The sequence below is a fragment of the Echinops telfairi genome, unplaced genomic scaffold, assembly GCF_000313985.2.
Source record: "Echinops telfairi isolate 266 unplaced genomic scaffold, ASM31398v2 ScPeMD7_39;HRSCAF=148, whole genome shotgun sequence".
In the NCBI taxonomy this organism is placed as follows: Eukaryota; Metazoa; Chordata; class Mammalia; order Afrosoricida; family Tenrecidae; genus Echinops; species Echinops telfairi.
The window spans coordinates 838223-852095 of NW_022103937.1; the positions used below are offsets into that span (position 1 = coordinate 838223).

Here is a 13873-nt window from a genome sequence, read left to right on the forward strand (position 1 = left end):
TTGGTGCTATATTGCACCCTGGGTGAGTCATCCCTACCATGTGAGCCTTCTGTGAGAGGATGTCCACTAGTCTACAGATGAACTTTGGGTCTCTCTCTGGCACCTATCCTTCACATTGATAAAATTGTTTTTGATCTTCTGATACCTGATCCTGTCAACACCTCTGGCATGCAGCATGTGGGCTTTGTTGCTTCTCTGCTGGATGGCTGCTTCTTTAACTTCAAGCCTTTAAGACCCCATGAGAAACCAACTCAAGGGATGTTCCAGGGAAACTTGGGAGAGGAGGAGGCATGGGAAAGGGAGCGGGGAGGCAACAAACTCAGGGAACAAGGGAATGACAAGGGATTTACAGGTGCTGAAAAGGGTGTAGAATGCTTGGTTTCATGAATTGTAATGTAGCCAAGAGGAATTTCTGAGAGCCAAATGAAGGTCAAACATGATAGTGGGGCAGGAGGAAAGTAAAAGGAAATAGAGGAAAGAACTAGGATAAAAAAGGTATATATAGTGGTCTAAATATAGGCATGTACATATGTAAATATACTAATATATAATGTTAGGGGTATTGGTCTATGTACTTTATATTTATATGTTAAAGTATTAAGGTAGCGGATGGACTTTGGCCCTGTACTCAAGTCTTCCCTCAACACAAGAACACTGCTATTCCTTGATGCTCACTTTACCTACCCGATCGCTGAAGACAGAATGGGTGCATAAGCAAATGTGGTGAAGAAAGCTGATGGTGCCTGGCTATTAGAAATTATTTTTATTCACTCAGGGGAATGAAAAACAGAAATGTGAGTGACGGGAGACAGCGGATGATGTAAAATATGAAAATAAAAATAATTTATAAATTATCAAGAGTTCACAAGGGTGGGAGGGTAGGGGAAAATAAGAGGAGCTGATACCAAGGGCTCAAGTAGAAAGAAAATGTTTTTAAAATGATGATGGAAACATATGTAAAAATGTATCAACAGTTGATGTATGAATTATTATAAGAGCTCTATGAGCCCCCAATAAAATGATTTATTAACAACAAAAATAAAACAATAAAAATAAAAAGATAAAGATTATTTTTATCTTGCTTGATAAGATGGCAAATAAAATCAAGTACATTGTTCTGGTCCATAGATGAAAAGGTATAAACTCAGCCACTCAGGCTCGATTTAATTTGTGAGGTGATTGTCTTTTAATGATCACTTGATCAGTGTTCCTATGAAGTAATTGGAAAACCAATACTTTGCAAAATTGTGTGTGGGAGGGGGGTGGGGGAATTGATGCAACAGGGCCTGGATTTCCTGAGCCTATCCTATGGGGCCCGAGCAAATGATAGTGATTCCTCCTTTGCAAGATAAGGAACTCAGGATCATTTCTGAGTAAATGGAAGACGAATTAGCCAGTGAGTGAGGAAAAGATTAAAAAAAAAAAAACCATTCCCAAGCGTGTGGAGATGACTTCATGCTGCCTTTTGCCCCCGTTGCTAGGAGAATGAAGAGCTGGCGTGTGTGTACGTGTGCATAATCCCCTGTGTCCACACAGAGTGACGCACAGGGAAACAGAAGCCTATTAAACCTGGGATTTGCTCTTCACTGTAAACCTGTAAACAGGAAAGTGTATATCCCAGCATGATGTAGAGCTGTCTCTTTAACCAATATGGATTAGAAATGAAACACCATTATTTGTTTTGTAATAAATTGTCAGGAAACTGACACAGAGAGCGTCATTCAGAGTCCAGAGTTTTCCATTTTGTCCCCATTTCTGAATTAAGAATTCTGAAGGCAAAGCCTCTTCAGAACCCTTTATTTAGACTTTACCAGAAAAAATAGCCTTCTTGTCTAGAGAGGTTTGTGGTTCCCTGGTAACCATGGTTATTAATCTTCATGAGAAATCAGTTGTTCATGACACTGCTGCCCTCATTCCCATGAAGAAGGTCCATTCCTTCCTGGAAAGGGAGGACACAGCAGCAAACCTTGACACTGGTAAGTGTCCCACATGTCCACAGGCTCCCAGATGCTGCCTTGAGTCTCCTGCAGTTACTCCTGTACCCCCTCCATTGTTCGAGGAAGGTGTTCAGATAGCCAAGGCTGCACCTGCATCTCAAGAGAAGGCACTTCTGTCAGCGGCTCGGAAGATGGGGTTTAAAGCAAGACCACTCACTCATTTGCTCATGCATTTATGCAATAGGTAATAATTGTTCTCTTACCATGTTTCAAAGTGTGTCCGAGGCCTGGCGGACACATGTGTGTGGTAAATTAAATACTATCTCAGTACTAAGAGATATTACAATCTAGAGAGAAGCAGGGTTATTGAGTAACCACATTAATGAATGTGTATTTTCAATTTGAGTTACTAAAAATAACTAGGAAACTGAACTTACTCTGAGAAGCATTATTCACAAATGCTTAGAAGCAGGTAAAATGTGTTAGAGAAGTCAACTGGGGCTAGACCACATGGAATGAAAGATATTGTCAATAGTTTTGTCCTTCATGGTGATTGGTTATGTGGTAGTTATATAATCATTTGTCAATTTGAGGATTAAGAATGTAGGGATGGAGTCTAGCCTGTCAATCAGATCATAACCAATGAGGCCTCTGTGTGGGCATGGCCTTCTCCTGAGAATTCTGGGAAATCTGGTATTTTTGCTCCCTGGAGGTGGGAGACTCTCTGCTCACACCCTGGGAGACATAGCAGCTGACAAGACACATGGACCCACCCTGATGCAGAGACCCCTGCCAGCGCTGAGATGTTTCCGTTGCCACTGGATCCAAAGACTCTCTACCCACTGGCCTGTGATCTTCCTGCATTTGGCGTCATTGCATGTGTTTTGTAAGTCTGAAGAGGACTTTATAAATTGGTATCGGACATATGGGCTAATATTGGACTTATGAACTTGATCTGGACTGGGCTTGGATGTTTTCTCAATGTTCAATTGCTCTTGTATATAGATCTCTTTCTTATACACATATGTGTGTCCATGGATTTGTTTCTCTAGTCTACCCAAGACTAACACAACCGTAGAACTGACCCTTAGATAGCTGTGTTTTAAACAGATAACTCTGGCTTTGGAAGGGAAGTCCTGGAGTGAGACCAGCAAGGCATTGGGACTCTTTCAGTTTTTAACCTTGACGCTCATTAATTCAATATTCCTTCAGTTTTGTCTCATGCCTCACTATCTCTCACGTGCCTGTCTGTTCTCCAAATTCTATATTCTTTCAGTTTAGTAATTCTGTATTATGTACTTTTGGGTCCTCTGGTGTGCCCGACACAGGGATTTATATCTCCACCAAGTATTACATTTAAACACTGCAGCTCTTCTCCATATTCACAGTGCATATCAGTAGGCTTAAAAGGACACAGCTCTTACGAATTTTGGTGATAGAATGATTGAATGATTTCCTCAGGACAGAGAAAGATAAAAATAGACTTCCCAGAACCCCACTTCCTTATGTGAATGTGTTAAATATAATGATCTATATAGCCCTATCATTATGGTCATTATTTTTATATTGTTCTCACAAATATGACAATGTCTCAGGAACTTCACGAATGCTTCCAATATGCTTCCAATATCCATCATCTTTCAATTCTATTTCTAAAGAACTTTTAGCTACCTCCTTATACAATAGACATGAGGTAAGGCATTTAAAAGCAACACTATGAGGCTTCTAGCTCACACATTGTGGTAGTTATATACTCATTTGTCAATGTGAGAAGATTCTGAGTGAAGGGTGGAGTTTACCTGCCCATCAGGTCATAGCCAATGAGGCCTCTGTGTGGGTATGGCCATCTCCTGAGGAACTCTGGTATTCATCCTTGGAGGTGGGAAACACACACTCTCTCAAATCACTCCCTGGGAGACATTGCAGCTGACAAGACACCTGGATCTACGCTAGTGCCCTGAGCTGGAGAGACCATGTGCTGAGATGTTTACAGTGCAACTGCATCCACAAGACTTCTCACCCGCTGGCCTGTGATCTTCCTGCATTCGGTGCTATTACATGTGTGGTGTGAGTCTGAAGAGTAGTTTATAGATTGGTATCAGACATGTGGGCTAATATCAGATTTATGGACTTGATCTGGACTGGGCTGGGATGTTTTCTTTTGGGGGGGGGGTGTTTTCTTAATGTACATGTACTCTTTATATAAAGCTTTTTCTTGAGCACATATGAGTGTGTGAATTTGTTTCTCTTTTACTGCAATGTTGGGCAAATTATAAAGCACACAACTTTAATGGAACGGAAGAAGGTAAATATAACTTTTAAAAATCAGAAGCACGTCTCTCTTCTCTTACCTTCTGGGCAAGTATGGACCAAAAGCCAAACAAAGAAAAGACCCAAACCCTTTGTCGTCCAGTTGTTTCTGATTTATGGCCACCTTGTAGCTTTACTAGACTCCCTCTCAAGGTGAAAAAAAAAATGAGAGGGGTATAAATAGTACTGATCCTACTCCCTCCTGATCCATAGATTAAAATCAGCATAAACTCTGGTCACAGAAGGACCTGGTGTTCTGTGGTTAAGAGCTATTTACCTCCCACATTTAGTAGTCCTTCAAGATGTGAAGCATATTTAGAAAATTTGTTTCCAGGAGAAAGCAATTCCAATTTTTTTTTTCTTACATCAGAAACGAGCAGCTCTACTAATTTTGCAAAAAAGGAAAATTCTTTTCATTCCACAAGTTGAGCCCATGGAAGAGATGAAGCAGGAAGGAGCCAAACAATATAACTAATTAAGATCACTTGCTACAATGCTCTACAACTTCTTTAGTATTCCTAAAAAGCAATAGCAAGCAGCAGTAAAGAACACTGGGGATTTATATTTGAATTCTGAGCCCTTCGTTTGCATATGTATACTAGTGAAAATGAAATATCTGTGCTTCACATTTTATTTGACTGCTCTAAGGAGAAAATTAGGTTATGTACGGTAACTCAAACGCAACCCCTTGCCATTGAGTCAATTCTGTCTCCTAACCACCTTATGGGATAGAGTAGAATTGCCCTATGATCTCCGAGGCTAAGCAGAAAGCCTAATTTTCCTCCTGGGAGCAGCAGGTGGGCATGAATCTTTTGGGTTCACTACACAACACATAACCAACTATGTCACAGGGTTCCTATGTTTGGCAAAGCACCTCATAATTAAATATAATGTAACATAAGAATGATAATATTAAAAATAATAACAAACACGGAGCACTTATTGGTTATATATTGTTTTAAGCATTTATATCCATTATTTCATTTAGCTCTAGTGATACCTGATTTGGGAGCTCTATAGTTGCAAATTGGGTTATGCTGTGGCTGCTAACCACAAGGTTAGTTGCTCAAACCCACCAGTCGCCCTGTTGGAGAAAGAGGAAGTTTTCTGCTCCCATAAAGGTTTACAGCCTGAGAAATCCCAGAGGCAGTTCAAATCTGCCCTATAGAGTTGTTATGAATCTGAGTGGACTCAATGGAGGTTTGATTATTATTTTGTTCTGTTTAACAAATGAAGAAGCATGGTGCCAGAGAACTGAAGTAACATCTTCAAACCAGCCAAAATTGGTGCTAGGACTTAAACCACAGCAGCTGTGTAGCTTTAGAGTACATGATTGTAATCACTGTCTATCTATCTATCTATCTATCTATCTATCTATCTATCTATCTATCTATCTATCTATCTATCTATCTATCTAACTATCATCTATCCATCTAATCTCTCTATCTATCCAACTATAGCTCAGAATAATCCAGGACACCTGCCTTTGAATCCTAGTTTCAGTGACAGGGTCAGGCCTCTTAAAGTTCAGTGTTAGTTTATAAAATGGAAATTGAAGATAATACCTTCACCTTATGCACAGTACTGTGTTGCTAGAGTAGTTACTAAAGTGGGATGGATTGCTGGTGAGAGAGGACTAGAAGAACAGAAGGGCTGTGTGGGGTGTTTTGATATTTGCAGGGATAAGTAAACAAGTCTTGCTATAAAAGAGTAGAAACTTTTATTAAACAAAAATATAAAAATATGCAGCTCTTGTTTTCTGACATACCCTCCATCTAGGTCTCCATGTTGTTTCCTTCCTTTAAGTCCTTTCTTGGTTCCACCGTGTCACAATGGTAGCCCGGATATCTGCGAGGGACTCAAATTGTGTTCCTTTGAAACGATCTTTGAGGTTTGGAAACAAAAATAAGTCTGAAAGGTTGAGGTGAGGGCTGGAGGATGGCTGGGTAAGACTGAAAGCTAAGCTTTTGATAGCACATCCCACAGACGAAATGGACTCTCCTGGGAAAGCAGGCAGGGAAGAAGCAGTGGTACGGTTGAAGAGGGAGAGAACTTGCCGGCTCCAGAAGTGGGGGACACAGGAGAGGGCTGGAGGAGAAACCCAGGAAAGTGTGCCATCTCTAGAAAGGGTAGACAGAAAAACGGGGGGCGGGGGGGGGGCGCAGGTGGAACCAAAATTGCCCAATGGAATTCTTTTAGGTCAGCCTTTGCTATCCTTGAAGACTATATATATACATACACACACACACACACACACACATATGGAAAACTAAATTCTCGGTATGATTTTTTCTGGCCTTTTTCTTACCAACACTATTTTTAGTTTCCTTAAAAGATCTTCCTAATAAGCCCCCATGATCCTTTGTCCTTTGAGAAACTCTGTCAAGATGAACCCTCTGAAGCTCCCCAAACAATCACATAACCTTCTGAAATGGTCACTCTGCTGTCAGTCCAACTGGTTGACCAGGTACCTTGGATGCCACTGTTGTGACTGCACCCTTGCTCTTGTCTTTTGAAGACACTTTACTAAGGCTAAGCGAGTTCTTGAGAGAACTTTTCTTCTGCCACCCACAGATTGCAGACACACGTGTTAGTGCATTTCACTTGGAATAAACCCATACATGTGTGTATTAACTGGGACTCTAAGGGCAGTTCATTTTCAATGCATGCCAGGGTTGGAGCTATCGATTCTGCAGGGAAAAGAAGCTGTCAGCCAGGCTTAACAAAGGCTAAAAAGCAAAAACAAAACATGAAGTGAGTTTCAACTTCTGGTGACTACATGTATGTTAGAGTAGAACTGTGCGCCGTAGGATTTTCTTTTCTTTAAAAAAAAGTTTTATCAACATGTCATGCACTTCAAGAGCTTGGTCATATCGACAAGAGTTGTCCAGCTCCACAGGTTTCCAGTGGTTGATGTCTCAGACGTAGATTAGCAGGCCTGTGCGGACTGGAAGCCCCAACCTTTTGTTGAGCAGCTTAACTCCATAATTAATAGTAGTAGGTTTGTCACACCTTCAGCACTAAATGCCACTTGCTCCCTTTTGGACAATATAGGAAATATTTCCATACCACCTATCGTCTTTTGTCTTTTAGGCGAGCCTGAATTTAAATACATTGGAAATATGCATGGCAATGAGGCAGTTGGACGAGAACTGCTCATTTTCTTGGCCCAGTACCTGTGCAATGAGTACCAGAAGGGGAATGCGACCATCGTGAACCTGATCCACAGCACACGCATCCACATCATGCCTTCCCTGAACCCGGATGGCTTTGAGAAGGCGGCGTCTCAGGTCAGTGTGAGCCAGGGCACAAGGACATTTGTTTGCATGTTTGTACGTACATAGTACTTCTGGTCAAATAATGCATGACAAGTGGCTGTGGAGATCCACGTAAGAGCACTGGCGGGTCTAGAGACATGATTCAGCTTACTGGCACGAAAAACTGTGGAGGATAATGGTGAGGTCATGAATGTAAGGCTTTATTAATCAGCCAACATTTTATTAATGTGCTGTTGGGCTGCAAAATAAATACTATTTATTCACCCATGTTTGTAACTAGGTAAAACTCAGCAAGTCTGCAAAATAGCTTCTATGTATTGAAGCCTCCCGCCAGGGCAGTCTGTGAATGCGTTGGTGTCGTGGCGCCCTCTACTGAAACCAAAGAAGAAAGACCGCTTAACAGTTTACTGAAGTTTAATCCTTGGGCCTATGCACAGACTTTCCCCCATCTGAAAGCAGCGTGCCTATGAAACCTTTCATTAGCTGAAGTGACACAAAGAGAGGCATTTACCTCTAACTAAACAAACGAACATTGCTTTTGAGTATTTCCAGACTCCTCACATAACTCACGGTATCATAATAAATAACATATAAAACCTAAAATAACACTAACAAGTAGTAAAAGCAGGGATGACAGGGTAAATACACTGCCAATATAAAGAAAAAAATAATTTGTTGGCAGTAGTTCTTTGGGAAGGAGCTGGGCCACACCACCCTTGCTGCTTGGTTGGCTGCAAACACTGAACGCTACTTGTGCTTTTTGGATAAAATTGAAAAACATCTTTGGAAGCCTTTTGGATAGTGAAAAAAGATAGTAATAATGTACGTCTTTCATTATAATGAGGTGATGTGAAGCTAACTTCCCAAAGTAGGGGCTACCTGTATCAGGAGTAATGTAGAAAATTTAATACACCTTAATTTCTACAGAAGCTGTAACGTTGATAAGTTTTAGAGAAGATACATGGTGTATATGATGTGTGCCCTTCTTTATTTTTGAGTGGACATGGTGTTGTGTTAAGCTGAATTGTCTAGGGAAACAAAACCAGTGACGCTCATATCTATGTAACTTAAAAGAAAACATCCCAGGTCAGTCCAGCTCAAGCCCATGGGTCTGACGCTAGCCAGAAGCCCCTTCAGACTCACATAGATGAAGGCTGGTGATGCAGAAAAGTGAAGCTACATGCAAGTGCAGGGTCCATGGACCCAGGGTCAGTGGCAGCATGGCAGGGCATGCAGACAGCTCAGAGATGACTCCTGGGGTCAGCTGCACATATGGGACCATGCCTGGAGACAGACAGAGTGCAAGCAAGGAGGAAGGAGAAGAGCAAGGAGGAAGCATAAGTTCGCATTGTCTCTCTTGTCGAAAAGGCTACACACACGGGAGGCATCATCAGTCTGTGACCTGATTGACAGGTTGGACTCTACCGCTACATTTTCATGAAAACTCAAGTTGGCATAAAATATAACTGAATAGTTTGAAACAATATAATTTTATGACAAAATCCTGATATGCTTATAGTTAAGAAGTTAATTTGGTGCTTATAAATAAAATATCTAATAGACTTGTAATTTGCCTTTGTAAGAAACCCAGAAAGTGTCATTTCTAAAGTTTTGAGAGAGACATTCTAATAACATAGAAGATTGAAATACTTAAATTTTATGGAATGGAAAATACATGATCATTCCTATTTTGTTTTGTAGATTTTTGCAACTTACAAAGTAAGATATTTGAGTTTACATGATCTCAGAATATGGAGATTATCTTTATTTCATGGATTTGGGATAATCTAACATAAAAACCCCAAGAAAATCCAGTTAAGAAAAATATGATCTAACATCTTCAAAATTCTTAGTTGTACCATTTTCTAAGTTGTAACATTGGTAAAATGAAAGGTTTACATTGAACAGCAATTCCTCAGATGATGAGGCTCTTTTATTTTTGAATAGTTTTTGGGCATATATTTCATATATCAGACAATTTGATAGTTTAGTCATATTAAGAACAATTTTGCAGTCATCACCACAATCAATTTCAGAGTCTTTTCTTCTTCTTGTATTCATTGTTGCTAGCTCTCCCTTTCCCCTCAACCTCTCCTGTCATGCCCCTTGGTGATTATTAATCCAGTTGCTGTCTCTATATATTTATCTATCTTGGATTTCATGCAAAGGAAATCATGCAAAACCAAACTGGAAGCAAACAACAGCAACAACAAAAAACAAAACCCAACAACAATGTCAAAACAAAGCAAAGAAAAACCTCTATAGCAAAGAAAGCAGAGAATTTAAAAACTGAAACAACTTTAAAGTGGGTCAAATGGGAGATCAAATGATAAGGTATTATATTTTAACTTAACCACATCTGCCATAATCTACTTTACAATGCACTCTGTCTGACAACAAGGCTATTCACAGCCCTTGACTATAGTCAGAGGGGATTCACTGTAGCCTTAATCCTCATCGGGACCCTGCAAATAGATTTTGGATTTCCACTCTCATCCATAGCCTTTTGCAAACTGAGTGCTCATACTTTAAGCTCTGATACATCCCCTCTTTCAGGCTTGAAATAATGAAATCCAAATCCGAAGACCTTAGAACTTTTGATACAGGGTTCATGCAGTTTCATGATGACTATAAAAGGGAAGTATGCTTTTAGTGTTTAAATAACTCATATTAAGCATATTTTTAGATTCTAAAAGTATTTAGCAATGTATCATTTTCAACATTTCTTTATATAAGCTTGCTGTGATTTATAGGCACAACTAATGAAACCTAATTGTAAAACTGCATGTTTTGAAAGAGTTCATCTATAATTAGTTGATAAATGCTTTTTTTGGCAACTTGATAATAAAGTATTTTAAATATTACTATTATTAACATGAGAAACATTATTCATTAAGCCTTTTCCAGAGACTCATGTCTGATACCTTCATGGTTATATTAGTAAAATAGTGAAAATATCATTATGGGGGATATTATTGAAGTAAGTAATCTTACTACATTGTTTGCAAATCATAATGGAGACCTTAAACAGGTAGTGTTACTTATAGTAACTAACTGATGGCTTTTCTCTCTGCCTTTTTAGCCTGGTGAGCTTAAGGACTGGTTTGTGGGCCGGAGCAATGCCCAAGGAATCGATCTGAATCGAAACTTTCCTGACCTGGATAGAATAGTTTATGTGAATGAGAAAGAAGGTGGTCCAAATAATCATCTGTTGAAAAACCTGAAGAAAATTGTGGATCAAAACACTAAGGTAGAGAAAATGTATACGTTTCTTGGGTTTTGTCCTCTAACTGAAGGAAACGTGCTCTGATATTTGATCACAATGATACAGGATAGTTATAGGAGTAATGGCAAAGTTTGCATTGTAGAGGTGATTATGGTTGTGAAGGTCAAAGATATAAGGATGAGAGTCCTGAAGTCAGTCTTGCTCCCTAAATTTGGTAAAGGTGTTTGTGACGCAGCATCAGTATGGAGGGAAGGAAGGTAAGAACCCAGTTGTGGGTATCCGGGAAAGTCATGCTGGACAGCCCCACAAAACAACCCTCCACCACTGAGTTGATTCTGATTCATAGCACCCTTATAGGGCAGGGTAGAGCTGTCCCTATGGGTTTCAGAGACTGTAACCGTTTTTTCCCCCACTTTCTTTAAAATATCACACAAATAGATACTTTGAGCATATTACGAAGAGCTGGGCAATTATCACCAAAATCAATTTCAGAACATTGTTATTAGCTGCCCTTCACTCTCTCCCCAAACTCCCCTTGCCATGTCCCTCGGTAATTATTCATCAAGTTTGGTCTTTCACAGAAAATCATGCAAAACAAATGGGGAGTGAACAACAACAAATACCCCAACAATAATGACAAAACAAAACAAAGAAAAACTTCAATAGAAAAGAAAGCTGAAACAACTGTAAAATGGGTCAAAAGGGAGATCAAATGATATGGGGTTATATTTCACTTAACTACAGCTGGCAAAATTGACTTTACAATGTTCTCAGTCTGGTGGCAAGGTTATTTATATTCCTGGACTATGGTCAGAGGGGAATCTTAATCCATGTGAGGACCCTGCAAATGGATTTTGGGCGTCCACTATCATCCATAGCCTCTTGCAAAACAGATACTCATAATTTAAGCTCTCATACTTTTCCTTCTCCAGATTTGGATTTTTATTATTTATAATCCTTGGGTCACACAGTCTAGTGGTGTGTTTCTTCCAGTGGACTTAGTTGATGTCCATGTAGATGGCTACTTGCTTGAAAACAAGCCTTTAAGACCCCAGACTCTATTTTTTGTTTTGTTTTTCGCTAGTCTGCCACAATCTGATTTCTTCACCACACTGCTAGACTGTAACGTTTTATGGGAGTAGAAAGCCTAATTTTTCTTCTACTGAGCTCCTTGTGGCTTTGAACTGCTGACTTTCCAGTTAGTAGCCCAAAGCATAATAACTATACCACACAGGCTTCCTAGAAGGGACTTCCCACAGGCCTTTTATCAACTCTAAAGTTCTTCCTGCAGCATTTCACATTGATGATCTCTTATTTATTTTTCTGAAATTTCGCTTTTCTTTGTCCAATACACCTTTCTCCTGGTCCTTCTATTGCCTTTCTGCTTATTACTCAGCTGATTTCCCTGCTTGTTCTGCTGTGCTTTAAATGCTGACATTTCAAATTCTCTAGCTTCATATCCTTAGGTTAACTTTCTTGCTCACTGGTTCCCTTGATTTGTTGGCAAGGAATCTTAAACTCAAGTATGTTTAAAAACTATTTTTATTATATAAACAAAGTTCCAAAAACCAGAGCGTGACACTGCCATTTGTCTCAGAGCTTTTATGTTATACCCCAAATTCCCACAGATATTGAATGAATTATGCAATTTCTAAAAGTGTTCAAAGAGTTAAAAATATTGTCAGAATAATTGCTATAACTCCAGCAGAAGTAGAAAGGAGTTTTTCAAAGATGACTGTATGTTCAGAGAAGCCACCTGTTTTTAATATATTACACAGTGACTATTATCTAAGTAGCCTACTTCTAAAAAAAAGGGATCCTATTCCTATAGTGAAAAGGTGGATAAGAATAAATCACACAGACGATAATGCTTGGATAAAAGTGAAGAATATTGCAAGTGAGGATGCCAATCAAGAAGCAATATGGAAATAAATAACACTTTTGCTGTTTTACTGTAAGGTATTACTTAATATCTTTTCATTAATATTTTGAAACTCTTATGACCTAATACAGTTTTGTGTACCTCTTTCACTGTTCTTATTTATGTATTAACTGTATGAAATAATAAACTAAATGATAAATTTAAAAAAAACAAAAAAACCCCCAAAAAACCAACTATTTTTATCTCAGAAATAAGTATTCTCACATTTTCGTGGTCATCAGGACTAGAAATACTAGAAGCTCTCTTGTTGTTTTAACTCTGTCAGGACTTATCTATAATTAGGTACCAAATTTCAGTGTTTTGGCCTCCCCGAACCTTCTTCAGACTTCCTCGCTTCTGTAAACTCATTCACTGCATTAGTTCATACCTCCATTGTCTCTTTGTCTGACGTGCAGAGTGGCCTCCTCTTCTTGTTAGAAGATCCAGAGTGATCTTCTTAAAACAGCTCTGTTGTTTAAAAACCTTGCCTGTTGTCCACTGCCTAGAGGATATAAACATACAGTATAATAGTTAATGCTCTCTGGAACCAGCTACCATGGTTCATATCCTCCATATTTGCTGTGTTAGCTTTAGAAAGTTATTTAACTTCTCTGAACTTCACCTTCGCTATCTGAAAACAACAACAGCAACAAAACCACACACAGTTTAACAAATGGAGGTGATAATAGTGCCTACTTCATTTAAATATTGAATGAGTTAATACCAATTGAAGCCTGTGAAAGCAAGCCCTAGAACTATCATTATCATTTCACCATAATCCATTATAAGTGCTTTTCAGGACTAGACACACATAATTATTGATGTCCCAATGTTGTTTACATATTGTTTTTAATATCTACTTGGGAGAGAGAGGAAAAGAGCGAGAAAGACGAGAGAGATTATTGAATCATTCCCAGAGAAAGAGTAGAGAAGAGGTGGTGTTTGCAGAAAATTCAGCTTTGCAATGCATCTACTCCTAATCATTTTCTTGAGGGCCTGGAAATGATTTTTTTAATATAATTATAGTTCTTAAGTCATCTAAATGTCTCTTGAACTTGCCAGATGCTGGCTGGCCCACTCCTTCGCCTGGCTCTGATATCCCATATAGTCCAGTAACATCAACTAATTTTTAAATTATTTTATTGGGGGCTCATACAATTCTCATCACAATCCATACATCCATCCATTGTGTCAAGCACAT

At 39.2% G+C, this 13873-nt stretch overlaps 1 protein-coding gene across 1 annotated transcript in view; it reads left to right on the forward strand.

Moving 5' to 3' along the window:
- Positions 1 to 1861: 1861 nt before the first annotated feature.
- The window catches only part of CPE (carboxypeptidase E), a 46665-nt gene continuing 34653 nt past the window's right edge, over positions 1862 to 13873 (forward strand). The window contains exons 1-3 of the mRNA XM_004717385.2: positions 1862 to 1976; positions 7341 to 7537; positions 10608 to 10775. Coding sequence (XP_004717442.1) covers positions 1862 to 1976; positions 7341 to 7537; positions 10608 to 10775 — 480 coding nt within the window. The remainder of the gene's footprint in view (positions 1977 to 7340; positions 7538 to 10607; positions 10776 to 13873) is intronic.